The sequence below is a fragment of the Telmatherina bonti genome (assembly GCF_933228915.1).
Source record: "Telmatherina bonti genome assembly, chromosome: 8".
Classification (NCBI taxonomy): Eukaryota; Metazoa; Chordata; class Actinopteri; order Atheriniformes; family Telmatherinidae; genus Telmatherina; species Telmatherina bonti.
The window spans coordinates 12,418,685-12,445,880 of NC_136626.1; the positions used below are offsets into that span (position 1 = coordinate 12,418,685).

Sequence of the window (27,196 nt, forward strand, 5' to 3'; positions counted from 1 at the left end):
CATCAGATTTGCTGGTGGTGGCAACAGATACTCCACATAGAAACGAGGAGTTTTCAATAACTAAAGAACATGCACACAATTTGCTCTGTCATCATTTACTTTGTAGTTTTTTGTTTCTTTTGGCCAGGACAGCGTGCATCATGTAGATTTTTGCACAGAGACTGTCATCATAATGAACACATCTGCAAATTCATTTAGGTTTGGCATCATGTTCTGCCTCATGTGTGGCTTTTCCAGTTTCCAGTTGTAAGAACAAACATCGCTCTCAGATTCTACCTGTGGTGCCAGTTCTACACATGCAGGTTAGGTCCAGACCTGATTATCTGGAGATTGAAAATGCTTCATGCTTTCATTCACCACATGCACATCACTGCTAAAGTTTGAGCTGTAACACAAGTGATATTATTTTACCCTTTTCCTAAGGATGTTCAGCTGTCCCTTTCTGACCTGATCTAAAGCTTGAAGCCACCCCCTCTCCATTGATCAGACCTCCTGCAAGCTTTCAGTTTGTTTACCTCTGGTTTGAAGTATAACCAACTCAATTTGTGGTTGTGACTTCAGCAGCATCTCCCTCCCTCCCTCCCTCCCGGCTATTTACAGCCCACACAACTTTAAGACTTAAACCACTGTCACTGTGAGATGTATTTTCCCGATGACCGGATGGTTGTGTCTGACCACAGGGCCAGACAGGACTGTGCAGCGCCCTGTTTAACATAGCAGAGATGTGGGCTAGTGATGGGGGTATCAAGATTAAGAGGAGGGATGAAGAGAGCAGTGAAAGAGGATTAGAAAGAGATGACTGGAGCTGAAGATCAGATGTGTGTGTTTGTGTGTGTGTGTGTGTGTGTGCTGAAGCAACTAGTCACTGAAAAAGAAAATTCTTCATAAAAATCATCTGAGCAATTTTTAAAAAAAAATTCTTGTTTGCAAGTTAAACTTAAAAAAATATGTTTAAAGCTTAAAAAGGTAGAATTGTGGCTCTAGTTATACTTTGAAAGGATAGCCCTCCTCTGGCTGCTCTTTCCTCTATTCCTTACATGACAGACTATAAAAATGATGGACACCTCCATGCAGAAATACCTGAATGTTCAACTGGTTGCTGACTCATCTTTGGCGCTAGAATTAAAAAAAAAACTTTGTACAAATGTAACGTCATTACACATATCTCCACGCATGATTTATTGATTTAATGAAGAGGAAAAAGAAACTTGTGGCTCCAGAATTGTAAGCATGTGACAGCTGAATGCCAGTCTTGAGGCCTGATAACAACATATGTAATAGCGCAAGATGCATCTCAGTTACTGTAAATGCTTTTTGCGGGCTCAACCATCTTAAAAATGTTTGGCATAGACTGAACTATTCGCAGAGTTTTACATAGCAACTCATCACTGATTTAATTGTATATTTAACCCTTACCCACTATAGACCACCACATTTAATGTTTCAAGGAAGTCTGTTGTGATAGATCGCAGTTTCATATTAACAGACCCTCTCGATAAATGTATTGAGATTTTGAATAGGATGAATGTCCCACAAGGGCTACCATAATGTAGCAGACTTAGTGGTTTTCTTATTTCTGAGGAAAAATATCCCATCAGAGGTGCAGTTGAATGGTGTATCTGATGTTCTGTCTAAGTTTGTTAGACAGGACGCCACATTAAGTGTGTTGTTTTGTAGTGAAATTATTCAACTATGCCGACCCAGTAATCCTAGTTATCTCAACATTTAAATGGAATAAAATAAATAATTGCCCATAAATATGCTTTTAACTTTTTGCCAGTTACCTCACCGCTGCTGGTTCATCATTTCAGAAATAATGAAACAAAAATTGAGAATTCATTTTGTATTTGTCATTTTTTAGTCACTTTTTAAAATCTTGTCCTCACAAACATAATACACAATCTGCATTTTATGTGTGATTTTACTCAGACAAGATTTTTTTTTCATTTTAACACAACTTCAGATGAATATGTACATCTTGTTTGACAGCTCTGTAACAACAAACTCCAGGAATATACAATGTCAAAATCACAATTTGTAACAAAGATTTAACTAATTCTTGCAATTTTGTCGAACCACTACGCATTAAAGCAAGTTTGACAAATGCACCATTCCTCCCTGTTAATCAATATCCACATGTCATCAGCTTTAGCTCCATGTTTCATATTATCAACATCCAGATGTGTGAGAAAAATATCACATTTGTAGTCTAAAATCACTGCCAAGCATCGTTCATGACGCTTTCCCAGCGTTCGGCATGGAAGTGGAAGTAAGATGTGTGTATACAATGTGAAACATTGTGGTGGAACAAAAGTTGTCATTTGACAAAACAGTTTTGTACCACAAAACATGGAGAAAGAGCGTCTGAAATGAGTGAGCAAGCAAGGCGAATGATTATAATGGAGTTTATGGCATCACAGTTGTAATTTTTTCCTTCCTCTTTTTTGCTTTTATGCAGAAATGTGAAATACAATATGCTCCCAGTTTGCTTATTTCTAGGACTGTGACGATATGCTCAGGGAATTAATATTATTATAATGAGCTCAATAAATAACATTTGAAACAATGCAAATTTATGAAATTTTACAATGGGGGAAAAACACAAATCACACAACAGCTGCAGCAAAATAAATAAGCATTTTAGGTAGAAAAATGCTGCAAAAATCTGCAGGGACTGATTATAAATAACTGCATATTGCTGCTTCATTAACAAACACAAAGAGTGAAATTAATCTGAATTCTTTTATTTAGTGCTGTGAAATGTTCTCGTTTTAAAGAGTTGCATTTATTCAGTGGATGAGGGACCAGCCTCAGTATTGTACGGCATGAAGTCGGGCGCACACAAGGCCACAAACCTCCATGAGTGTTTTATCTTGGCTCTAGTTTGTTTGTAAATTATATGTGCCAAGATTTCTGCTTTCAGTCCCATCCCCCATTTCTTTTTTTAATACTTTCTGTGAAGCTCGGTTTTGCTTCATCTTATTGCACAACAGTAACATTACCAAAAGATTTCCACCCGAAGTACACTGGCACAACATAACTCCTTAAACAGTTTTGGTGTTTTACACTATTTAAATGTCATGATGTGGCTGTGCAAGGTCAACTGTAGCTAAAAAAAAAAAAATCAGTAATTAACATAAGACCAGAAATTTTTTGGGAGGATGAAAACATCTCATCTCTGTTCTTTCTCAACGTGTAAAATCCTTTAAATCCACATCACAAGGCATCTTATCATGCAAAAGCAGCTCTCACTTTGAGACAACCATGGGAGTCAATTAGCTGGAAGTATTCTTACTTACTCTAGCTTGTCCAAATTAATTTTCAACTCTATGATTGACTTTTTTTAGGCTTTCATGTAGAGTGTTTTAGGACATGACTCACTGGAAGACCTCAGAAAGTGCCTCATCTATGTCATTAAAAGGCCATTAAAGTAGAGATGCACCACTGAAATGAAGGCGGATAAACAGGAAATCATGTTATTTTTATTATACAGATATTTTAGTCATCAAATAATAACTTAAAGCTGAATAGGAAAAAACTGAAGATGGCAGAAATTAAGATAAATATTTTACATTCGTACTGTAGAAAGCCTTGGATTAGAAGTATGTTAGGAGCATCTGAAAGGGGATGAAGATTAAATGATGATTATTTTCATTCAAGTAATTTTTTTTAAGACATTACTGTCAGTTTAGATCTTCATGAGATGGTATTTTATCCCTTGGGAGGCAATGAGTCGGTATCAGGGGTGTATGAACTGTAAGTTGAAATGATGCACAAAGGTCTTGCAGAGCAAATGGAGCCATGGAGGTCTGAGGAAGTGTATGAAAGTCTTCTGTTTCTGAGTGCTCCCTGTAGAAAGCTCAGCCCTCCTACTGTCTGCAGTCCAGCTTGTCCAGATGGAGCATTCATACAAGGGCCCCTGTTTCTGGCCTTTGCTGCAGGCTGTAGCCAAATACTCTTGTAACATTTCCCTGATTCTTAGTGAAATATCATTTGTGTGAATGCGAAGCTGAGAGAGAGCTCGTGTGCTCAGCCGAAGCCTCCCCAGGACACAGACTGTAGGAGGAGGCCTGTTTGTTTGCCAGAGACGGACATTTCATCTGATCTTTCATTCTGTATGCAAGGCCATGCCCTCAAACGTCATCTGAATGCTTCATGGCAATCAATTTATGATGAGGGTGGAATGTAGCCGATTGCCTCAGGGCTGCGTGCCTCCTGCTCTATCTGCCATCATTGCTGTGCTTTTAACAGTTATGTAGAGCAAAGTCTGTGGATTAAAGGAAACTCAAAACTTCAGTCAAGAGCTCAAACTCAGCTATGCTACTATCTGGTCCAACAATGGCAGAATAAAAACTAGAGTTTATTTAGGCCAAAAAGTGTTGAAAGTTTTATCAAGGAAAGGTAAAGCTTTTAAGCCAGTTATTGTTACCACTAGAGGTGTGTTGAAAAGATCAATTCAGCTATTCTGAATCGATTTTCATATGAATTCCTAAAGATCGATCCATAAGTCCAAAGACTGATTTTTTTTTTTTTTTTGTCAAAGAAATTTTTACCTCGGTGAAATTTAACCTTTTCGCCACGTCATTGAATTACTCATGTACGCTTCATGTGAGGACTTTAAAATGGTGACTTAACATTGCGTCAGGTACTAGCATTGTTAGCCAAGCAATCAGCTTTGAAAACACCCAAAACCTTTAAGGCTGAGATCTGGAAACATTTCAGACTCAGAAAAGACAAACAGAAGGACAAACTCGACAAAAGTATAGCGATTTGCAAGACATGACAAATGGTGGTGAAGTTTTGTGGAAATACGACAAACCTGAGGAACCACATGTTACGACATTACCAAGATCTCATGTCTAAGCCGTCCACTGGGCCGCACCACATGAAACTCAAGAAAACTTTACATCTACCAGCCAATTTTACATGTTCTGTGGGGTTCATTTGCAAGGATATGCACCCGTATTTTGTTGTTGGAAATGAGGGCTTCCGGCAGCTAATGAAAGTATGGGAAACCGCGCTACATTATGGTGTCTCGCAAACATCTCTCCGAAGAAGTAAGAAAATGTGAAAATTAAGCTGCAGTCATTCTGGGAAGGGGACTGCTCCTTACAGCCACCTTTAACTTCCCATACTTCATTAATTTGTTGTTGAATGTCAATATAATACTAGTATTAATATGTTGCATATAAAAAAAACAGTCATGTAAATAAAAGAAAAAAAAAATACATAAAATAATACCTACCTAAAACCATATTCGATCAGAACAAATCAGATCCAATTGTGATAATCAACTCTAAATTTTCGATTCTTGACATTTTAATTGATACCTAGCCCTAGTTACCACATCTAAATGATCCAGAGATAAGATGCTGCTACAAACTAGAGCAGAAAATGAGCACAAAGTAACAGAGAAGTGAGGGGGAAAAGTTAAGGAATAAGTTAAATGGCATTGTGCCCGTTTGAGTTTGAGCCATAGTTTTGAACTCACTAGAGCTTATCCTGTCTGACACGAAGCCAGAGGTGGGGTAACCCTGCCTGGCAATGTGCCAGCTCATTACAGATTAAATAATGAGACAAATTAGACAGTCATTTCTGCTCACACTCAATCTTGGGGTCAGTTAACCTAGCACACATGTTTTTCACTTAAAGGAAGCTTGAGCACAAGAAAGGACCTCTGCCTTTCTTGCTGTGAGGCGACAGTGACCACACCACCGTGCAAATGACTGGTTCTGCAGCGGATTTTCAATCGCTGGTTAAGCAGAACACAATAGAGACATGTTCTCCCTTGGTGCACCCACAGATCTGCAACATACTAGGCTGTGATTTAGGGATGAATTAAAATCTAAACACAGCATTTAAACATTAATGAAGTAGTTAAAACTGCATCATTGCATGTAGCTTATAGAAGCATAGAGCTGCAATCCAAATAGAACATCACATGTTTTTATTGTTAGAACAGGAAACATGAAGCGGATGTCACTGGATAAACATTGGAGCAAATTACATTTCACCATATTTATTCTTGTTTAGCAGAAATATTTCAAGTCTTTTTGTCAAATATTAATTATTGTACTCTGGTTTAATGCTGTACACACAGTAGGAATGTGGGACAGTAATGAGCAATACAGTACGTAGTTTTTTGGATAGCTCTATGCTTCCATAGGGACTCACTTTTTCAGGAGATATCTCTGATTTCGGTTACGTGCTGCAGAGTTCTGCGTGACGGACGGACGCAGGTGTTTTGGTAAAACTGTGGCACAATGCTTGAAACAAGTTTATGACCTCTTTAATTACTGAAGTGTAATTGAATACAGTTCAGTCATGCGTAGAAGAGCGGGGGATGTTCAACTGCCAGCCATATATGTTTGACTGTAATGCAGAAACAATAATTGATTTGCACGACCCTTTGTCTGTATCGCAGCCTCATGCTTAAAGCAGGAATTAGGTCATCGATACATTGCAGCCCAATCACAAATAAACAATAGCTTCATTTATTTAACACGTTTATTTCCTTCATTTAGACAAAATGACTGTAGCTGTAAATCCTTTGCGTTTTGTAACGGATCGAAGAAATAAATACACTTTTTTCTTATTAATATGCACTTATTTGTGCTCATTGCGCTGTTGTTATTAAATGTATGTCGTTGACTGGCTGTCATGTCAGAACAGCTGTCTCTTTTTACACGGTCATGCAACATTTCTCAGACCACCTGATTTAATTAAAAGTTTCACAAATTGAGGTGTGTGTGTGTGTGTGTAGAAGACTGTGTAGCATCTGTGGAGTCCGCTCTTCTTTCGTGTGTTGCTTAGATATAGACAAGACCTCTGATATGGCGCTGTGCTGCATTTGTGTTAACCTCAGGAGCGCTTTAATCCGCTTTAATTCGGCTCATTCCGTCAAACATCAACATGATGATTCCTGTCTGAACCGATTAGCTTGATGGGTTTTGCACAGCAGCGGCAGAAAGGAGCCAAATGAGTGACGGGACTTTAATTTCTGTGGGATCAGCTGTGATGTCGGAGAGCTGACAAACAGTCATCATTTCTCATTAAGATTTGAACGTGATAGAAGGGAAATCCTGACAGAGCCTATTTAGCTTTGATGTTCATTATTATTTCTTTTGTTTATTTTGACTTATCAGCTTATAGCATTCATTTCCAGGTTATTCGCTATTCAACTTGATAAATAGCTCAGTGGAGTCTAACTAATAGCGCTGTAATATGTCTCATTACTGCTGTTTTAAACCAGAGCTGTACCTTCTGACTTTGAGGTTGATGTTGAGGCTCAAACTGTCCCACCTGGAAGGGTGGTGGAGGATACCCTCAACATTTATGTTTGCTATGAGGACTGGCTTTGCCGCCTTTATTATCGCAGGCTCATGTAAATATATAGTTTAAGAAATGTTCTGCATTGATAAGAGGGGTTGAAAGTAAAACTCATGTTGGCTGAAAAATGTTCTTTTTGTTCTTATTGTCATTAAATAAAAAGAAATTAGTTGTGAAGCTAATATTTCAAGCAGAACTAATCTCAATTCCTTAGTTGTTGTTTTATTTTGTTTGTTTTTATAAGAATTCACAGCCAATAAAAGGATGTGCTGGTGCCAAATATGCTGCTGTGCCAAATGTAATGCAATGTTATTGCAATTTGAAGCGGCGGATAGAAGTTTCTGAAACAGAATATTGCAGACCAAGCACGGCTCATCGACCTCTACGATGACGACCAACCTGGGCATGAATGTTCCCTTGCCCGGACGCGGGTTACCGGGACCCCCCTCTGGAGCCAGGCCTGGAGGTGGGGTACGAGAGCGAGCGTCTGGTGGCCGGGCCTTCGCCCATGGGGCCCGGACTGGCTCAGCCCGAAAGGGTTACATGGGCCCCACCTCCCGTGGGCTCACCATCTGCGGGAGGAGCCGTAGGGGTTGGGTGCAGTGTGAGCTGGGCGGCAGCAAGGGGCGGGGACCCTGGCGGTCCGATCCCCGGCTGCAGAAGCTGGCTCTGGGGACGTGGAACGTCACCTCTCTGGTGGGGAAGGAGCCTGAGCTTGTGCGCGAGGTTGAGCAGTTCCGGCTAGATATAGTTGGACTCACCTCGACGCATGGCTTGGGCTCTGGAACCAGTACCCTCGAAAGGGGCTGGACTTTCTTCCACTCTGGAGTTGCTCATGGTGAGAGGCGCCGAGCAGGTGTGGGCATTCTCATCAGCCCCCAGCTTGGTGCCTGCACGTTGGGGTTTACCCCGGTGGATGAAAGGGTAGTTTCCCTCCGCCTCCGGGTGGGGGGACGGGTCCTGACTGTTGTCTGTGCTTATGCACTGAACAGCAGTTCAGAGTACCCACCCTTTCTGGAGTCCTTGGAGGGAGTGCTGGAGGGTGCTCCTTCTGGGGACTCCATTGTTCTGCTGGGGGACTTCAATGCTCACGTGGGCAATGACAGTGAGACCTGGAGGGGAGTGATTGGGAGGCATGGTCCCCCTCCTCTGAACCCAAATGGTGTTTTGTTATTGGACTTCTGTGCTCATCATGGATTGTCCATAACGAACACCATGTTCCAACATAAGAGTGTCCATATGTACACCTGGCATCAGGATTCCCTGGGCCGCAGTTCGATGATCAATTTTGTAGTCGTATCGTCGGACCTGCGGCCACATGCCTTGGACACTCGGGTGAAGAGGGGGGCGGAGCTGTCAACTGATCACCACCTGGTGGTGAGTTGGCTCAGGTGGTGGGGGAGGAGGCCGGTCAGATCTGGCAGGCCCAAATGTGTTGTGAGGGTCTGCTGGGAACGCCTGGCTGAGTCCCCTGTCAGAGCGAGCTTCAACTCCCACCTTCAGTAGAGCTTCAACCATGTCCCGAGTGAGGCGGGGGACATTGAGTCCGAATGGGCTGTGTTCCGTGCCTCTATTGCTGAGGCGGCCGGCCGGAGCTGTGGCTGTAAGGTCGTTGGTGCCTGTCGTGGTGGTAATCCCAGGACTCGTTGGTGGACACCAACAGTGAGGGATGCCGTCAAGCTGAAGAAGGAGTCCTATCGGGCCTTCTTGGCCTGTGGGACTCTGGAGGCAGCTGATGGGTACCGGCGGGCTAAGCGGCATGCGGCTTCGGCTGTTGCCGAGGCAAAAACTCGGGCATGGGAGGAGTTCGGCGAGGCCATGGAGAAAGACTTCCGGACGGCTTCGAGGAGATTCTGGTCCACCATCCGGCGGCTCAGGAGGGGGAAGCAGTGCTCCATCAATACTGTGTACAGTGGAGATGGGGAGCTGCTGACCTCAACTCGGGACGTAGTGGGTTGGTGGAAGGAATACTTCGAAGACCTCCTCAATCCTACCAACACGTCTTCCAATGAGGAAGCAGAGCTGGCGGACTCAGGGGTGGACTCTCCTATCTCTGGGGCTGAAGTCGCTGAGGTGGTCAAAAAGCTCCTTGGCGGCAAGGCCCCGGGGGTGGATGAGATCCGCCCGGAGTTCCTTAAGGCTCTGGATGCTGTGGGGCTGTCCTGGCTGACACGCCTCTGCAGCATTGCGTGGACATCAGGGGCAGTACCGCTGGATTGGCAGACTGGGGTGGTGGTCCCCCTTTTTAAGAAGGGGGACCGGAGGGTGTGTTCCAATTCCAGGGGAATCACACTCCTCAGCCTCCCTGGTAAGGTCTATTCAGGGGTCCTGGAGAGGAGGGTCCGCCGGATAGTCGAATCCCGGATTGAGGAGGAGCAGTGTGGTTTTCGTCCTGGTCGCGGAACAGTGGACCAGCTCTATACCCTCTCTGGGGTCCTGGAGAGGGCATGGGAGTTTGCCCAACCAGTCTACATGTGTTTTGTGGACCCGGAGAAGGCATTCGACCGTGTCCCCCGGGGGCTCCTGTGGGGGGTACTCCGGGAGTATGGGGTACCGGACCCCCTTGTAAGGGCTGTCCGGTCCCTGTACGACAGGTGTCAGAGCTTGGTTCGCATTGCTGGTAGAAAGTCGGATTCGTTTCCGGTGAGGGTTGGACTCCGCCAAGGCTGCCCTTTTATCACCGATTCTGTTCATAACTTATATGGACAGAATTTCTAGGCGCAGCCGAGGTGTTGAGGGGATCCGACTTGGTGGCCTCAGGATTGGGTCCCTGCTTTTTGCGGATGACGTGGTCCTGTTGGCTTCATCTGGTCGTGATCTCCAGCTCTCGCTTGAGCGATTCGCGGCCGAGTGTGAAGCGGCTGGGATGGGAATCAGCACCTCCAAATCTGAGACCATGGTCCTAAGCCGGAATAGGGTGGATTGCCCTCTCCGGGTCGGGAGTGAGGTCCTGCCTCAAGTGGAGGAGTTTAAATATCTTGGGCTCTTGTTCACGAGTGAGGGAAAGATGGAGCGCGAGATCGACAGACGGATCGGTGCGGCGTCTGCAGTAATGTGGGCTCTGCGCCGGTCTGTCGTGGTGAAGAAGGAGCTGAGCCAGAAGGCGAAACTCTCGATTTACCAGTCGATCTACGTTCCTACCCTCACCTATGGTCATGAGCTGTGGGTCGTGACCGAAAGAACGAGATCTCGTATACAGGCGGCTGAAATGGGTTTCCTCCGCAGGGTGGCCGGGCTCACCCTTAGAGATAGGGTGAGGAGCTCGGTCATCCGGGAGGGGCTCAGAGTAGAGCCGCTGCTCCTCCGCATCAAGAGGAACCAGTTGAGGTGGCTCGGGCATCTGGTCAGGATGCCTCCTGGACGCCTCCCTGGTGAGGTGTTCCAGGCACGTCCCTCTGGGAGGAGACCCCGGGGAAGACCCAGGACACGCTGGAGGGATTATATCTCTCGGCTGGCCTGGGAACGCCTCAGGATCCCCCCCGCAGAGTTGGCAAATGTGGCTGGGGAGAGGGAAGTCTGGGCTTCCCTGCTTAGGCTGCTGCCCCCGCGACCCGACTCCGGATAAGCGGCAGAAGATGGATGGATGGATGGATGGATGAATATTGCTCAACATGTCAGGATATATTGAAGCAATTTATTTTGTTGTTTTCTTTTTTTCCAGTTTTAAAGACAGCCCTCCTTAGATAAGTGAGAGAAGGATATATTTATATAATGTATGTATATACACATATTCTGTCTGTTGGAGCTGGGAAAGGCCTAAAACCTGCAGTAATGCTCCACTTGTGGACCAGAGTTTGAGATCGCTGCATGTGATAAGGCTGCTTCCAGGCTTTTTAGTTCACTCAACTTATGATGAGAAGTTATATACACTTAAAGTACATCTGAACATGCATCTGAACTCTGGTTGTAGCTATCCTGAACTGGAATGACACCGTCTAAAGCTGCCGCCATTGTTTATTGTCAAATGCAGTCTCAGCATTCTGTGCAGAAACAATAATGACTATTGTTTGTATGCAAATGCCCAGTATTTCTACCAAATCTAGTTGGAATAACTCTTCATATATCCAAGCCTGACCCATATAAATGGATGTTCCTCTACCTTACACAAAAAGACCAGAGCCCCCTCCCAGCACACATTATCCTCATTAATGTTGGTACATAATTGACTTGAGAAGAAAAGGCTCATTGCATACATTAACATTGTGCAAACTCTATTAACTGTGTAATGTTGCATGAATTCACCATAGGGCCTCTGTGGTCCCTCATTGTCCTGCGACCTCCTCTTCACAGTTTCTTCCCACAGTGAGTGTATCGTTTGTTTTCAAAGAGAACAGGACAGCCAATTAGACCGCTAGCATTTAGCAAATCTATGTCTATGCACCAATAACATCATTACATCTGGAGAGCTTCAATGACCCCTGTGGTCTTTGGGAAAACAATAACGCTAGTATCTTCATCTTTGATGATAAGCTTTCATGTGCAACCCACTACAAGCTTTGATCTTTGTGATTTGAAGTGTTATAATTTTGGCTTTTAAGTATTGCACGGTTCAGAGGAATTGCTGTGAATATATTTGCATCACATTTGATCTAATTTTTTTTTATAAACCAGCAAATTACTCTTCTAATCAGACACTAAATTATTTGTTTGACAAATCTCTCACAATGTATGAACAATATTTAAGTATAACTTTATATTTGTTTTACATAAAAGACACAGGAATTTAAGTTGATGCGTTAAACAGAACTTCCCAGAGATACATGTCTTTCAGAAGTAAAGATGGATTATTTCTCTGTGAAAGACTACTCACACTGTTTCTCAATGGGAATTTGCTTATCATTTGGGATTGTCATCATCCTTACTAAATATTAATATTAAAAGAAAAACTGAAGATATATCTGTACACACGGGACGCCACTGAAAATCTGGCTGTGATCTTTGAGCTCTCAGCACTGCAATATTACAAGTTAGTATTCTCTTGTAGAAATTTTTCTAATTAGACATTAATGCATGTAATACGGGCAGCACTGTGGCCTCACAGCAAGAAGGTCGCTGGTTCGATCCTTGCCTTCTATATGGAGTTTGCATGTGTATGTGTGGGTTCTCTACGGGTACTCCAGCTTCCTCCCACCATCCAAAGACATGCATGTTAGGTTAATTGATTACCGGTTCTCTAAATTGCCCCTAGGAGTGAGTGTGAGCGTGAGTGGTTGTTTGTCTCTGTGTGGCCCTGTGATGGACTGGCGAGCTGTTCAGGGTGTACCCTGCCTTTTGCCCAAAGCCAGCTGGGATAGGCTCCAGCTTCCCCGCAACCCTTCCTCGTACTAAGCGGTTAGGATAATGAATGAATGCATGCATGTAATACTTCTGAAAACCTGTCAGGGAACACCAGAACACCATATGGAAAATCATTGACAAATTGCAATTTAAAACTCTTCCATGCAAAGGAAAAACAAACATACGACAAAACTAAACATGACCAGAAACACAGCTGCTTTTATTGGACCAGAGCAGATGGATGGATGGATGGATGGAGGGATGATAGATAGATAGATGGATGGCTTGGTGGATGGATGGATTATGGATGGATGGAGGGATCAATGGATAGATGGTGGTTGGAGGGAAGGGGTAGTTTGATGGATGGTGGGATGGATAGATGGATGGATGGATAAATAGATGGTGGTTGGAGGGATGGATAGATAGATGCTGGTTGGGTGGAGGGATGGATTGGATGGATGGTGGATGAATGGATGAATAGATGGTGGTTGAAGGGATGGATGGAGGGACGGATGGATGGATGGATTACAGATGAAGGGATGGATATATAGATAGATGGTGGTTGGAGGGATGAATGGATGACTTATAGATGGAGGGGTGGATGGATAGATGTTGGTTGGATTGAGGGATGGATGGATAGATGTTGGTTGGGTGGAGGGATGGATTGGATGGATGGTGGATGAATGGATGAATAGATGGTGGTTGAAGGGATGGATGGAGGGACAGATGGATGGATGAATAGATGGTGGTTGGTGGGAGGAATGGCTGTATTATAGATGGAGGGATGGATGGATAGATGTTGGTTGGATGGAGGGTGGGATGGGTGGATGTATGATGGATATGTGTAATTTGCACATCATTGAGTGGACTTGGAGCAGCATATGTTGGCAAAAAGAGCCTGATAAGTCCATCAATAAATAACTAGAAAACATTGTTGCTTTAATAATTAAACAAGTTTCTCATTTTTTGTTTTGTTTTTAATGTGTAAATTAAAGAATTCTGTTTCAACATTTAAAAATGAAAATGTCTTATATGGTATTGGATAATTCACTCTTTTCACTCAAATTGTGTTTCAAGTCAAGAGCAAAAGTCACAGTTTGACATGTTCTTCTAACACTTCAAGGTTGAGCATCTCAGAGAAACTGGCTCAGCAAGGAGTGTTGCATACAAGCAAATTTATTTTCGACAAAGTCAGACATGTAAGGCCTGACCTCAGGCTCACCTTTCTTTTTATGATGGAGTGAGATGTCAGAGGAAGGGTTCACACTGTGGGTAACATATTTACCTGCTCTTTGAAAGTGACATATTTAGTCACAGAATGATTGTTAGACAAAATGTCAAAAAAAGGTGTACTCAAGTAAACAGTCCTCCCTGTGATCTTTTATTTGCTTTCGTATGTTGCATTAAGTGTCTTTTCTGTTTTATAAAAGTTGAACGTATCATCAACTTAAACTCGTTCCTCAGCAACTCGTCTACAGTTTCTAGACTATTTGTATCAGAGGTGGAGAATGGCCTAAAGGGAAAGCAAAGCCTTTAAAATCTGGTGCTGATCCAGTTTGCTGTCTTTAAACAAGGAATTGATCCTTGCAGAAGATGCACACTGTGGGTTACTTTCCAGCTGCAAATGTTCTTTATTTTAGGCTTCATCTACAAAATGAATTGAGTAATTAGGTTTGCAGAGAAATTGTTGCTGTAATAAGTTTCAATAAAAGGGAAAGTATTCCCACAGAGAAATCATAAGTTGGGGGACTACTTCTCCAAAAGAGAGTGCAGATACTTCAGGGTAAAGATGAGAAATGCACAACAAAATGTAATGTGCCAATAAAAAAACAAAGCACATAAACTTTTCAAACCAGAGTCCAAATTAAATTGGCACCACTAAGGCAAATGTTAACATTTGATGAGCACAAAGGGCTGCATGGTGGTGTGCTGGTTTACACCTTTACCTCACAGGTGAAGGTTTTTCCTATTCATCTCGTAGTTCTCACTGGGTTCTCCAGTTTCCTCAGACAGTCCACCTACATACATTTAGGTTGATTGGCATTTTTAGATTCAGCCTAGGTGTAAACATGTGTTTTTTTTTGACTCTGTGTTGAAAGCAACCCTACATTGGAATAAGTGGATATATAAAGTGGATTGATGGATGAATGGACATGTTTATGTAAAAAAAAGAAAAGAAACATATATATATATATACATATATATATATATATATATATATATATATATATATGTATATATATATATATATATATATATATATATATATATATATATATATATATATATATATAGATATAGATATAGATATAGATATAGATCAAGTGGATTGATGGATGAATGGACATGTTTATGTAAAAAAAAAAAGAAACATATATATATATATATATATATATATAGATAGATATAGATATAGATATATATATAGATATAGATATAGATATATATAGATATAGATATATCTATATATATATAGATATATATATATATAGAATTTTTTTTTTTTTTTTTTTTTAAATTGCCCATCATTTTGTAATTATTGAGCTCCCTATTGGAAGCTTCCTTCTCTGTGTTTGTGTTTGTTCATTGACTTTGTGACTTCATTTTTGAAGTGTGTTTAAAAAAAACTTTGATTTAAAAAAAACCATGAACAAGAGACATCAGACATATCAGACATCAGAAGAGTCCTGTACTCTACATTTAAACATAGTTATCGACTGTATGTTTGTTCCATTAATACTTCTGACCAAAGTCATTATTTAAATGATCATGATTAAAATGTGTTGATTACCACGAGACATAAACATGCTAATGAATGCCTTCAGTAGAGCAGCAGATAGCCAAAAGCTTTTGTGTGAACACATGATTCTTGTCTGTTCATTATTTTCCTGTTTAAGCCTTGGCTGGAGGAGGTTCAAACAGTGGTCTTTCTGTGTGGAGTTTCCATGTTCGGAATTTTCTGTTGTGTATGTTTTGATTCTCTCCGCGTACTCCGACTTCCTCCCACCATCCAAAGATATGCATACTCATTTAACTGGTCTAAATTTTCATTTGGTTTCATTGTGAGTGTGAGTAGTTGTTTGTCTCTCTGTGTTGACCCTACAATGAACTGGCGACCTGTGCATGGTGTACCTTGCATCTCACCTGCTGATTGCTGGAATCGGCTCCAGCTTCCTCAGAAATGGACTGTGAATGGCTTTAAATCACCAGTAATTTGATGTCATTTAACTTTGTTTTCCTGTCTTGTGCTTTAAAGGGAGCAGCCCATCTTCAGCGCCAGAGCTCATGTCTTCCAGATCGACCCGGCCACCAAACGAAACTGGCTGCCTGCCAGCAAACATGCCGTCACCGTGTCCTTCTTTTACGATGCCAACCGCAGCGTGTACCGCATCATCAGCGTGGGTGGGACTAAGGTAGGAGTCAAACACACATTTAAATACATATCATCTAATAAGGTGCAGCTGTTCCCTCACAGATTTGTTTATAAAATCTGTTTTACATGTTCCTTTCAGTAAAAACACATTGCACAAGGTTGCTGGGAAACATTCAGTCTGTGAGGTTTTGAGACGGGTGGCGTCACAGCATTTAGTTAGCTTTCTGTTTGTCAGCAATGGGTACAAAAGATGCAGAGATGATAGTCTATTTAGCCTACTTTATTCAGCGTGTCTGGAGATTCCTCACATAAATGGAACTATGTGCTGCTCAGATGTGGCTGTCATGGGTGAGGATGCATTAGTCAGATCTACACATTGTCAGCAGAATATTTATAACACACCAACATGGGTAATGCAGCATCCGCTGTGATGTTAAAACACCCGGGAGTCTCAACTTTAACGGGATATCTTGTTAGCAATTGAAACTTGGTGAAAATGCAGCCACTCTTGCCAGTTTTCCCCCTTGAGACTGGAAGCTTTTGGAAAAGAGACCAAAGAAATCATTTGGCAACAAAACTACCTGATCAGGCTGTTCACTTGAGAATATTGCTGAACAGCTTGTCAGGCATCACAACAAGCTTTTGCTCTAAGCTTTCTTTTGGAGTCCTGGTTTTTGGGTATTTTGTCTTGATTTGCTCTCCATCAGACTTCCATATATCCCTAAGTAACCAAATAGTCTCTCCCAACTCAAAGGACTGCACTTTTTAATGTGAGCAGTGATCATAACCTTGCTGTTCCATTGTTGTTTTTGTTTAGGATGCTCATTTGCATCCTAGAAAGCACAGTGCTTCTACACCATTTATTGTGGAGCAGTGCTGCACATTGAATAGCTGCGTCATGGAGTTCAGTCAGCATATTAGCTGGTCAAGAAAGGTCTTATGAAGAATAACAATCGCCTTAAATGAGTTTGACATTTGAAGGTGACTGTAATTATTCATATTCCTGCTAGCTCTTTCTGTTCCTTGTCCTTGGAAAAAATGTCTTTTGAAATCCAGCTTTTGAATTATGTGAAGTAGGTGTTTGCAAATGCAAATACATCTCAACAGAAAGGCAATGCACCTTGTGTCTCATTGCTGCTGTTGGAGTTACAACTTGAACAGTCATCTGATGGGAAGCAGTGGCAGTATCTCAGTCTGTTTTTGGGAGGGATTATCTTCCAGTTTATCCTGTGTAGATCATTTAAATACCATACAGTGTGCATCTAAAATAAAGAACATTAAACATGACCCTTTGCATTATTCCTATTCCTATACTGTACTTCTGTGGGGGACAAACAAAAGAAAAAACATCTCTCTCAACCCTCTGACAGGGGTTCTTTTCTCTTACTTCATGAGGTGTAATCACTGGTATTCTCTGTTTTGTCAGGCCATCATCAACAGCACCATTACCCCAAACATGACTTTCACTAAAACCTCTCAGAAGTTTGGTCAATGGGCGGACAGCCGGGCCAACACTGTCTACGGCCTGGGATTCTCCACTGAGCAGCAGCTGCAGCAGGTAAACATGATGAATTTAAATAGTGCTGAAGGCTACTCATATTATTGTCCAGAACACATAGAACTTGTATTTTCACCACTATGCAGGTTCTTTTAGCGACTAATTTATCTACAAGATTTCATCCCTATCAAAAAGGCTAGAAAATGGTCAGATATGACATTATTACAAAAAAAAAAAAAAAAAAACCTGAAATCAGATTCAGAAATCCATATTAACTTTTCTGCCATGACCCGAGTCTGGAGTTTCATCTCTTTATAACTATCTGGAAACTATAAATTATTTATTAAGAAGGGTAATTCATTTGGCGTCAGGTCCATTCATTAAAAGATAATAAGTAACTAGACGATCCTATATCAAAGTACATTCAGACATCAGTAAACTAACAACATTACGGTGGTGACAGAATCTAAATGAAATGTAAATTAATGCACCAAAAGCACCATAATATAATTAAAATGAAAATACAAAGAAAATTCTGAAAGGGATCATCACAAATTGCCAACAGCATTAAGTGGCTTGATAGCTGAGGGAATAAAGGAATCAGTGTATCTATGTGTTCTTCGAGGTGGACCATGGTGTTGTGGAGCAGAGGGCTTGGGGGAGAATTCCCATGCCAGTACATGGTCAGGTTGGTTAATAATATGACTTGCCTTCTGGACTGCTCTTTTCTCCCAGTAGGTCTTCCTGCTTGGCTCCAGTAATCTTAGAGCAGACCTGAATGGTGCCATGCAATTTATTTCATCTCCTTAAAACCTTTAAACCTGCATAAAGATGAAAAAGTTAATAAACTTTCAGTGAAGCACTGGTAGAAGTTATGTAAAAAGGTATTGACTTTCCTCAGCAGGTAGCCTTTTTGACACTCCTTTAACCACAGATTATGTTCTTCTCAAGTTTTAACTGTGACTCACAGGCGGTTCCCAAGTACATGTCGTTTTGGACTGCTTAAACCTATTTGAAAGGGGCGAAATGTAACTGGAATTTCTATGATATAATTTATTTTGACTTCTGTCTCTTTTCTTCCTCCACCTTCAGTTTGCAGAACATTTTAAAGAAGTGAAGGAAGCAGCTCGTCTGGCCAGAGAGAAATCCCAGGAGAGGTTTGAACTGGCCAACCCAGGACTCAGCATTGCTGCTCCACAGGTGAAACATTAAAGCAAACAAATTATCTGCAGGTTATCTTGCTCCAGGCAACAAGAATAAGAGGGGAACAAATGGAAAACAAATCAAAGCCAGTCTTATTGCTGTGATTATAACCATCCCAACACACATATCAGACTGTAAAGCCAGAATAACTAGAACATTCACATTGCCATATCAGAACCAGACAAAGATCACATGTTAATTTGCCCGTCTGAAAGCTTTCCCGAAACCAGGAGCTAGAAAATAATTCATATATAAATGCACTGAGACATTACTGGAGTCTTCTGTGATTTTGCTTTTATTTTAACTGCATCAGTGTGTCTACATGTATCTGGAAAGTATCTTCATAGTGCTCGTATTTCTTACCCACAAGCATTCTTTTTTTTTTTTGTTATGTAGGAGAAATGGACAGGTCAACAAGCAATTTTGCACTTGGACAAAAAGGATGTATTGTAACTTTGTCATGGAAGCTTCCTGATGAAAGTCGGTGCCTGATGGGAGAGGCCACATGCACAGGCTGTAAGATGGCTAATTATCCGTCCTCCAACAATCACTCTGCATAGACAGAGAGACCTCTTGATTTCTGCATCTCTTCTGACGTCATTAACAGATGGCAGTCATTGCATGATGTAAATAACATGTTTCAATGCTACTTTTTGCAATTTTATGGAGTGTGCTAGGCGTGCATTTGGATAAAAATGAATAAACTCTAGTTTTTCTACCAAATCACTCTGGCCTTTAAAAAAAGTTTAACACTAATATTTTGTTGGCCCTTCTTGAGCACTGATTACATCACGCCTTTGTTTTGGCAAATGCTGCTGCTGACCAACTGCAGCAACCCCAGATCATAGCCCTGCCTCCATGGCTTGTAGGGCTTAAGACTTGTTGGGTGCACCACTTCATCTGCTACTCCTCTAACCCCGATGTGTCCATCATTTTACAATGGGCTAAATCTAAACTCATCAGATAAATTACCTTCTTCCTTTTCTCCAGACTCCAATCTTTATGCTCTCCAGCCTTTTTCTCAATTAGCTTCACTGATTAGTGTTTTTTTTTTATGGCTTCACAGCTGTTTAGTCCCAATCACACGAGTTTCCTTTGCATCTTGCTTGTGGAAATGCTTTTCCTTCCACTATTAGACGTAACCATGAATATTTTTGTTTTATCAGGGCTTGATTTCACCAAACCCTTAAACTATCACCGAAAGTAATTATTTAAGATTTTTTTTCTGACCACACTTTTAATAATGCATTAGAGGGTTCTTAACCTAATTTAGTAGTTTCTGCTTCTTCCTAAATGGTTTTATTTTATTTTATTTTTTTGCTTGAGACCAATAATGTGACCGTTCTGAGCAGATGAACAAGTTTTCCATGACCATAGGATGTGTCTTCCAACATGGTTGTTTATTGAATGAGAAACTCATTGCATCCAGCTGAAAGAAAATCATCCATGTATCAGTTATCCAATGGGAGGCTTTCACATATTTGCTTAGTTAAATTTGGGCTTTTTTTTTCTTTTTAAATCAACAATGTTTCATCATTGTACACCCAAGTAAAAGCAGAGAAATGGAAGAATACTAGCATCACATTTTACATTAATCAAGCAACAGGGTTTATTTCCGGTTGCTATAAACATGTTCCTAACATTATTATTAAGCAGATGCCAGTGCATAACTTATTAGGCTAGATTTCCTTTTGTTTTTCAGTTGTATTAATATTAACTCAATCCTTATAAAACTGTGCAACAATCTGCATGACTACATATTTATCAAATCCTCCACAAGTCCAAGTCCTCAGTTTTAAATGTCTGTAAAAAAGATTTTATAATTATTTTAACACCAGTATCTATCAGGCAGTAAAAGCTCTACATTTCCTGTTTCTGTGTCATCCTATGGAAAGTGCTTGCTCATGCCAGGCAGCGACTTGCATCAGGTAACCAGGTGAAATTAAATTGTGAACCCTTTCTTAGGGAAATGTTGGACCCATTTTACAGGAACCGCACTCCCACCATTAAAACCACTGACAGATATAGTGAGTACCTCAGCTTATCTTGTTACAATTTAATGTTTTGCCGGAAAGCCAGTCAATCGAGGACATCTTTAGGTATTTCTTATTTTACTTGTTTGTCTAAACCTTGATCCCGGAGGGCTCTTTTTGTGGCAGGAGTGGGACGCACGACATATAAGGGCACAATAATCATTGTATATCTTTTAAACATGATAGCAATAAATGGGTGTTTTCCCAATAAATAAATCAGGTCTAACTAGATTTCTTAAAATCCCTCAGTGAGAGGAAAAGTGATTACATGTGTGGACATGACTTTGGGTAAGCCTGGAAAACCAGTTCAGGTTATAACAACCAACCCAGTGGCCTTACAAAAAGACACAGTGGTCTCTGGAACATCGGGGTCATTGTGACAGGAGAGCAGTAATATCTAGAGCATTTGTTTCTATTTTAAAGATATCTATAGACATGGGGGATTAAATGGATCCACATCTGGCAGCTCCATTATTCTCTCATTGGTTAACTCCATTATAGGATTTCATGCATGACAAATGGAGATAGAAGCAGGAAGAAAAGCTGGTACCAAAGGTGTGTATAGGGGCTGTGATGACGGAGATTGAAAGAGAGAGAAGAATGAGGGACTGGGGAACGGAGAATAAAGAGAGGAGAACAGGAAAGGGAGCTGAATCATCTATAATTGAAGGGGATCTGGCTGCTGCTAAAGGTACAATGGCTAGCATCGGTTTCATCCCGCCTGTGTCAGTGGCTTCTTGGTGAACTTGATAAGGTTCGAGTGGAGGAATAATAGTTTGATCGCAGTTGAACATTTTATCTTCTCAGGAAAAACAACATGCTGCTCTGTGGTGACATTATAAATCAGTTCACAGACAACAGGATTCTGTTTTTGTGGAGCAGTTTCAGCTTCAGTGACACAACTAGTACACACCCTGTTTGGTACGCTGTGATTTAACTGTACAAAAATGAAGCTATTCTACTAATCTGGTTCATTAGTTACTTCTGCCAAGTGTTAGTGTTTGGTTGGTGAAGCAACATAGTTTCAAAATAGAGTGTATGATCTTGTGTTTGTGCGCTGTTCTAGCTTTCACAAAGAACAGGTCTGAGAGACTGCCGAGTCACACTGCCAGCAGCAACCTTAGCTCAGCTCTGAGACACTCAGATAAGAGCTGATGGTACATCTCGGCTATTTATTTTACAAGGCTGGGAGAAAACACTCCTGGATACGACAACACAGAGCATCAATACCGAGAAGGTCAACGGCACGAGAAGGCCAGAGCAGGAACGAGAAATATATATTATCATTTTATGTGACATTTAATGGCAAAGCAATATTGTTTTCAACAAAGCCTGGAGGCTTTTCTCGGTGGACTGGTGCTGAACTGAAGGGGATCTTAGATTAGAGGGTCAAAAGTCAGCTCAGCATGCAACATTGCCTTGATCAGGTTTAATCCTGGATGTCCACACATGTAACATTTTATGAGTTTCCTCTCAGATTTGAGAAAGGAAAACTACTTACTTTGACTTGACTGAAGGAGTTAATCCAACTCCAAATATTATCAGTAACAGGTAGGTCTGCAAGCTGCAGGGAAAGATGGCGGGGATGCCATGTCGTCCTGGTAACCTTACCTACTGTCACGGAGAGGTGGTGGTGGGGACCCAAATGCAGAGAATGGAGGCAGAAAGCTGAGAAGGTTGTACAAACCTTGTTTATTTAACAAAAGGCAGGGGACTAAACTCAAGCATGAACAGCAACTACAATGGACAGGCAACTCGAGACAGAAACTGAGGGTAGGGGTGGGAAAATCGAATCGAAAAATCGGAAATCGGGATTTTTTTCTTCACAATTTTAAAACAATTTTTTTTTGTTAAAAAAAACGATTTAAAAAAAAAAAAAAACTTAATCCACTATAAAAAAAAAAAAAAAAGTCATTTTCATTGGTTTTATTGATCTTTTTACTTTACATTATAGCAGCAGAATGATGACCTGGCTACTATGTTGTTTTTTTCCTAACTGAAATCAAGAAAAATTACTAGCAAAAAAAAAAGTTTTATGAAAAAATTTTTGTTTTTAATTACAAAAATCATCAATATTGAAGAATTTTGAGAATCGCAATTTAAATCGAATCGGCACCCAAAAAATCGGAATCAAATCGAATCGGGACAAAAGCATATCGTCACAGCCCTAACTGAGGGGTATAAATACACAGAACACAACAGGACACGGGTGAAACAAATGAACTAAGCGAACCCAGGTGAACTAATGAACACAGACAAAGGCAAAACAGGAACAAACTACAAAATAAAACAGGAAACCAGAAACTAAAGAAACATCACAAAACACACATCACGACGCTCAGAAGCTCTCTGTCCAGCTCAGATATTAAGCTATGAGCTACAGAGCTGTGTTAAAACCACATTCATGGATTCTTTACTCACTGTCTCGGATATAATTTGCATTCCGTCACTCTGTGTGATAAGGACACACTTTTTTTTACTCAGTGAGCAAACATAAAAATAAACAACTTGTCATATTTTCCATTTATATCAACACTGAATGACTCAGTTTGTGGATACTTTGACAATGTCCAACTGGATGATTTCCAATTATCAGGGAAAGCAAATACCGAACCTATCCTGATAAGTTCAAGTCATATGCAACCATGTGAAGGAGACAGACTGGATTTTGTGAGGACTTTCACCACATAGCAAGCCCCCTGCTATTAAGTTTGGAAAGGAGCCAATGTGTGTGTAGAGCAAGTAAGTCTCTAGTGAATCCGCTGAGTGAATGTGTGTGCTGATGACGTATGCTGGTACATATTTTATTCCGACTCGTTCCTTTTTCTCACTGATGTTGTGGAAATGTCTTCAATATCTAGTATTAATAACCTGAAAAGAACAGTCATCACTATGCATTAGATGGCATTTCTGTCTTTGATATACTGTTTAAAAGACTTCTGCTTTCTTCTCGCACCACATCCTCTACCTATGCACCACTGCAGAATATTTCCAGCTGAGAACTCATCTTTGTGTAAAATCTCCTGCTTTTTAGAGCATGTTTGGAAGAGGCACAGTGGATGTGGCTTAGCCATTTAGTTATGTGAAAGAACCAGTTAAAAAGGCTAAATGTAAAGGAAATGTAACCATACAGACAAATAAAGGAAAAACCATGTGGAGAGGACAGGAAAATAAAACTTGTCAATGCAAAAAGGAACCAAAAAAAGGTTTATCCTCTTTTCCACATGTGGTTAGTGTTGATACTGTAATTTTAGCAGCTTCATATGTGCAAAATGGATTTCTTGCCTCTGCAAGTTTCCTTGTTGGCAGGAAAAAATTGCTGCAGGATGTTGCCTCTGAGCTCCACCATGCAAACAGGCACATACAAAACACAACAATGTCCCTAAATGGAATGAAGTGCAATGAATAAATAAAGATTTCAGATTCTGTAGGAAAAAGAGGCATAAAACGTTTCACCTTTGGTGCACTTCTTTTCCTTATAAAACACCACACTGCCGTGTGATAAAGACATAATAACCAATCAATACTGTTTTGGACTACGATATCATGAGGGTGAGGAATGTCTGAGCTACAGTGCCAAATATTGATGGTCACTTCAGTGTGTCAGTATTGCCTGTTAAGAGCTCCATTAAGGTTGTTAACCTTTATATGCAGTTGCCAATATGTGTGAACACTTGAAATGTTCTACAAACACAGAGACATATTCTGTGTGGAGGCAAATAATTCTTGTGAAGAATGATGCTCAGAGTGTACAAATATTTACTGAAACGCTTGCTGTGCTTGAAGCCACTGAAGCTGAAGAGCAAATATTTCAAGCTGCAAAATGTTCCAGGAGAAGCACGATGCATTTACAGACCAATAGATGATGTTGGTATATTCTGTCTCGTGTTGTTTTTCTTTAAGTGTCTCTGCAAGTTTTGCATCATCATCATCATCAGCTGCTCAGTAACAATCCTGGTCAGTTCCAGTCTACAATGTTGCAGAGGTGTATCTTTGCAGCCCCGGGCTTTACAGAGTGCATGTTCTGCCTCTGATATGCGAGTGGCGGCAGGGGATCTGCATGCAGTGAAGCTTCAGCTTTCAGCCTTATTTACAGAGCTCCAAGTTGAGATGGGGGAGGAGATGGTGGAGTTAGTGAGATGAGAAGGAAGAATGATAAATGGCACTACAGAACTAACAAGTACAAGGATAATTGAATAGATTACTGGAACCAGTCACACTTGTTAAAATCTTTTCAAGAAATTACTTTATTACCCGTCGCCTTGGAAAGAATTAAGTTCTTAGCCATGAATTCATCATGTACTATGTAGTACAGTGCAGCTTCAATGATGAGGGTTATTACATGCCAGATGCTATCATTATTATTATTATTATTATTATTATTTATTTATTATTTTTTTCAAGGATAATTTTATTGAGGGAATTTATGTAATTTATAATGGTAGATTCTGTCAGTGTACCTAAATAGATCGTTATCGCTCAGTCTTTCTCATGAGTATAAACCTATATATCTATGTAGATAATATAAGACCAACATTTATACAGTAAATATCCATTTCCAGTACACTCTGAGATTCGGGAGATGACAAGAGCCTGGAAACCCCACTGAACTGTGCAGTGTGTGTAAATAAGCTGTGCATGCACAGCAGGAAGCAGAAACGCCTGTTCTCCTTGTAACAGATGTTAAAAGGAGGAAAGTTGTTGTTTGTGCATGCTGATTGGAGCTTTTTCCCTCCCTGCATCTCCATCTGTACAAGATGGACTTTACGCAGAGGATGACAAAAACACAAACGGGGAAGCCAACCATTAATATTTGAAACTACAGAACTGGCATTGAGAAAAAAAAAAAAAAAAAAGTCAATGTATGTGTGTGACTGCGTTTAGTTTATGGGACAGGTGAGTCAGGAGAAGTGTGTGTGAATGCATAGAGACATGAATAAGTAAAGTGGGTCAAAAAAAAACAAAAAAACGGGGAATGAAGCTAAGGGAGAAAATGGACCCGTGCTCAGATAAATAAGTAATCAGTGTGGATATACTTAAGACAAACAGCGACGCAGAGACGTCATGATGCTCTCAGCAAAACTGCTTAATAATTAATGTATCAGAGATGTGATTGATTATACAGCACAGTTTCTCTAAGTTTTTAGCAGCTTTTTGTGGGGGTTGACATATTGTTAATACGCTGCTTTCATATTTATTGCCAATTAAATCCTTAAATTCCTATTTATGTCGCATTGTTAATTAGGAATATAAAAACATGCATTGTGTTGCTAATCTGTCTGCTGTGAGTGAAAACAGTGAAGGTGGAAAAGTTATCTTGGTTTTTGTTTGGCTGTTCATGCTTCAGATGAAACCAGTACTCCTCTTTTCACTGCAAGTAAACCAAATATCTGAAGTTCTGTGTACAAAGATCTTATAGTGAACAGTGTGTGGATGAGATAACCAGTACAAAACATGGGAATGAAATGGTAAAAGTAACTGGAATTGTCTCAATTATCTATTAACACATTTTTCTCATCTGTTTTTCCCCCCCGATGCATCATGGGACCTGCTGATCCATCTCAGCTCTCTCAGGTGCGTGAAAACACTCATTTCCTGAAATGATCAAAAAACAAAACAGAGAAAGGAACCTTTTTCATTTTAGTCTTATCTGGGTAAGGACAACGTTCACCTTCTTAATGTTTCATGGCCTATCAAGCTCAATAATTTATCGGTACTGTGATCATAGCTGAGTTCAGAGCATATGTAGCTTCAGCTTCCAAACACAGCTGCACCAAGGGGGGTGCTTTGAGGATGCAACAATGCAGAATGTTAACTGTACTTGTATATTTATTAAAGACGTACATAATACGGAAAAATATTGCTAAATTTATTTATTTTCTGAAATGGAATGAATTGATCTGCTACATCTCCTGAGAGGAGTAAAAGTATTGATAGGCTCCTTAGAATTGGTACATTTTTCTCCAACTAGTTGGTTAAAAATTTACTGGTTTGCTGCATGATGTTGCTCTTATGTTTCCACAAGAGTCTGATAGGAAGAACATATGTCATTTATATTATACAAAGCTATCTGCTGGCTTTTTGACCGGATATGAGTAATTATAGTTCTGATTTTTTTTCTCACCTTTTGGTTTACATTCCTGTGGACAACGAGCTCATCGCCATGAGTCGGCTGTGCGTTTTAATTCTTCACCTGTCCGTAAGGAGAGAGTGAGAGCTGCTGAGCCATAGATAATAAACTGTTATCCACAAGGGGTTAAAGTCGGGCTTGCTCAAATTAATAATAAAAGCTCTTTCTACAGTAAGTGTCGGGTTGTAACCTTCAGTGAGCAGCTTGGTTGTTGACAAGTTCAAGTGGAGTGTTTTATTTCTCCAGGAAGAGGAAAAGCAAAGGGTGCAGAAATGTGCATGAGCTGCAGTCATTTATGTGCACTTTTTATTTAAAAGCAAAAGCAGGGCTGGAATGAAAATATCGAAGCAGAC

The 27,196-nt window shown here is 40.7% G+C and overlaps 1 protein-coding gene across 2 annotated transcripts in view; it reads left to right on the forward strand.

The window, feature by feature from the left end:
• LOC306759762 (homer protein homolog 3-like) overlaps positions 1 to 27,196 on the forward strand; it is a 57,648-nt gene that overhangs the window by 7,291 nt on the left and 23,161 nt on the right. For both annotated transcript variants that reach the window (XM_079245488.1, XM_079245489.1), the window contains 3 exons: positions 15,863 to 16,019; positions 17,406 to 17,537; positions 18,570 to 18,677. In XM_079245488.1, coding sequence (XP_079101614.1) covers positions 15,863 to 16,019; positions 17,406 to 17,537; positions 18,570 to 18,677 — 397 coding nt within the window. The remainder of the gene's footprint in view (positions 1 to 15,862; positions 16,020 to 17,405; positions 17,538 to 18,569; positions 18,678 to 27,196) is intronic.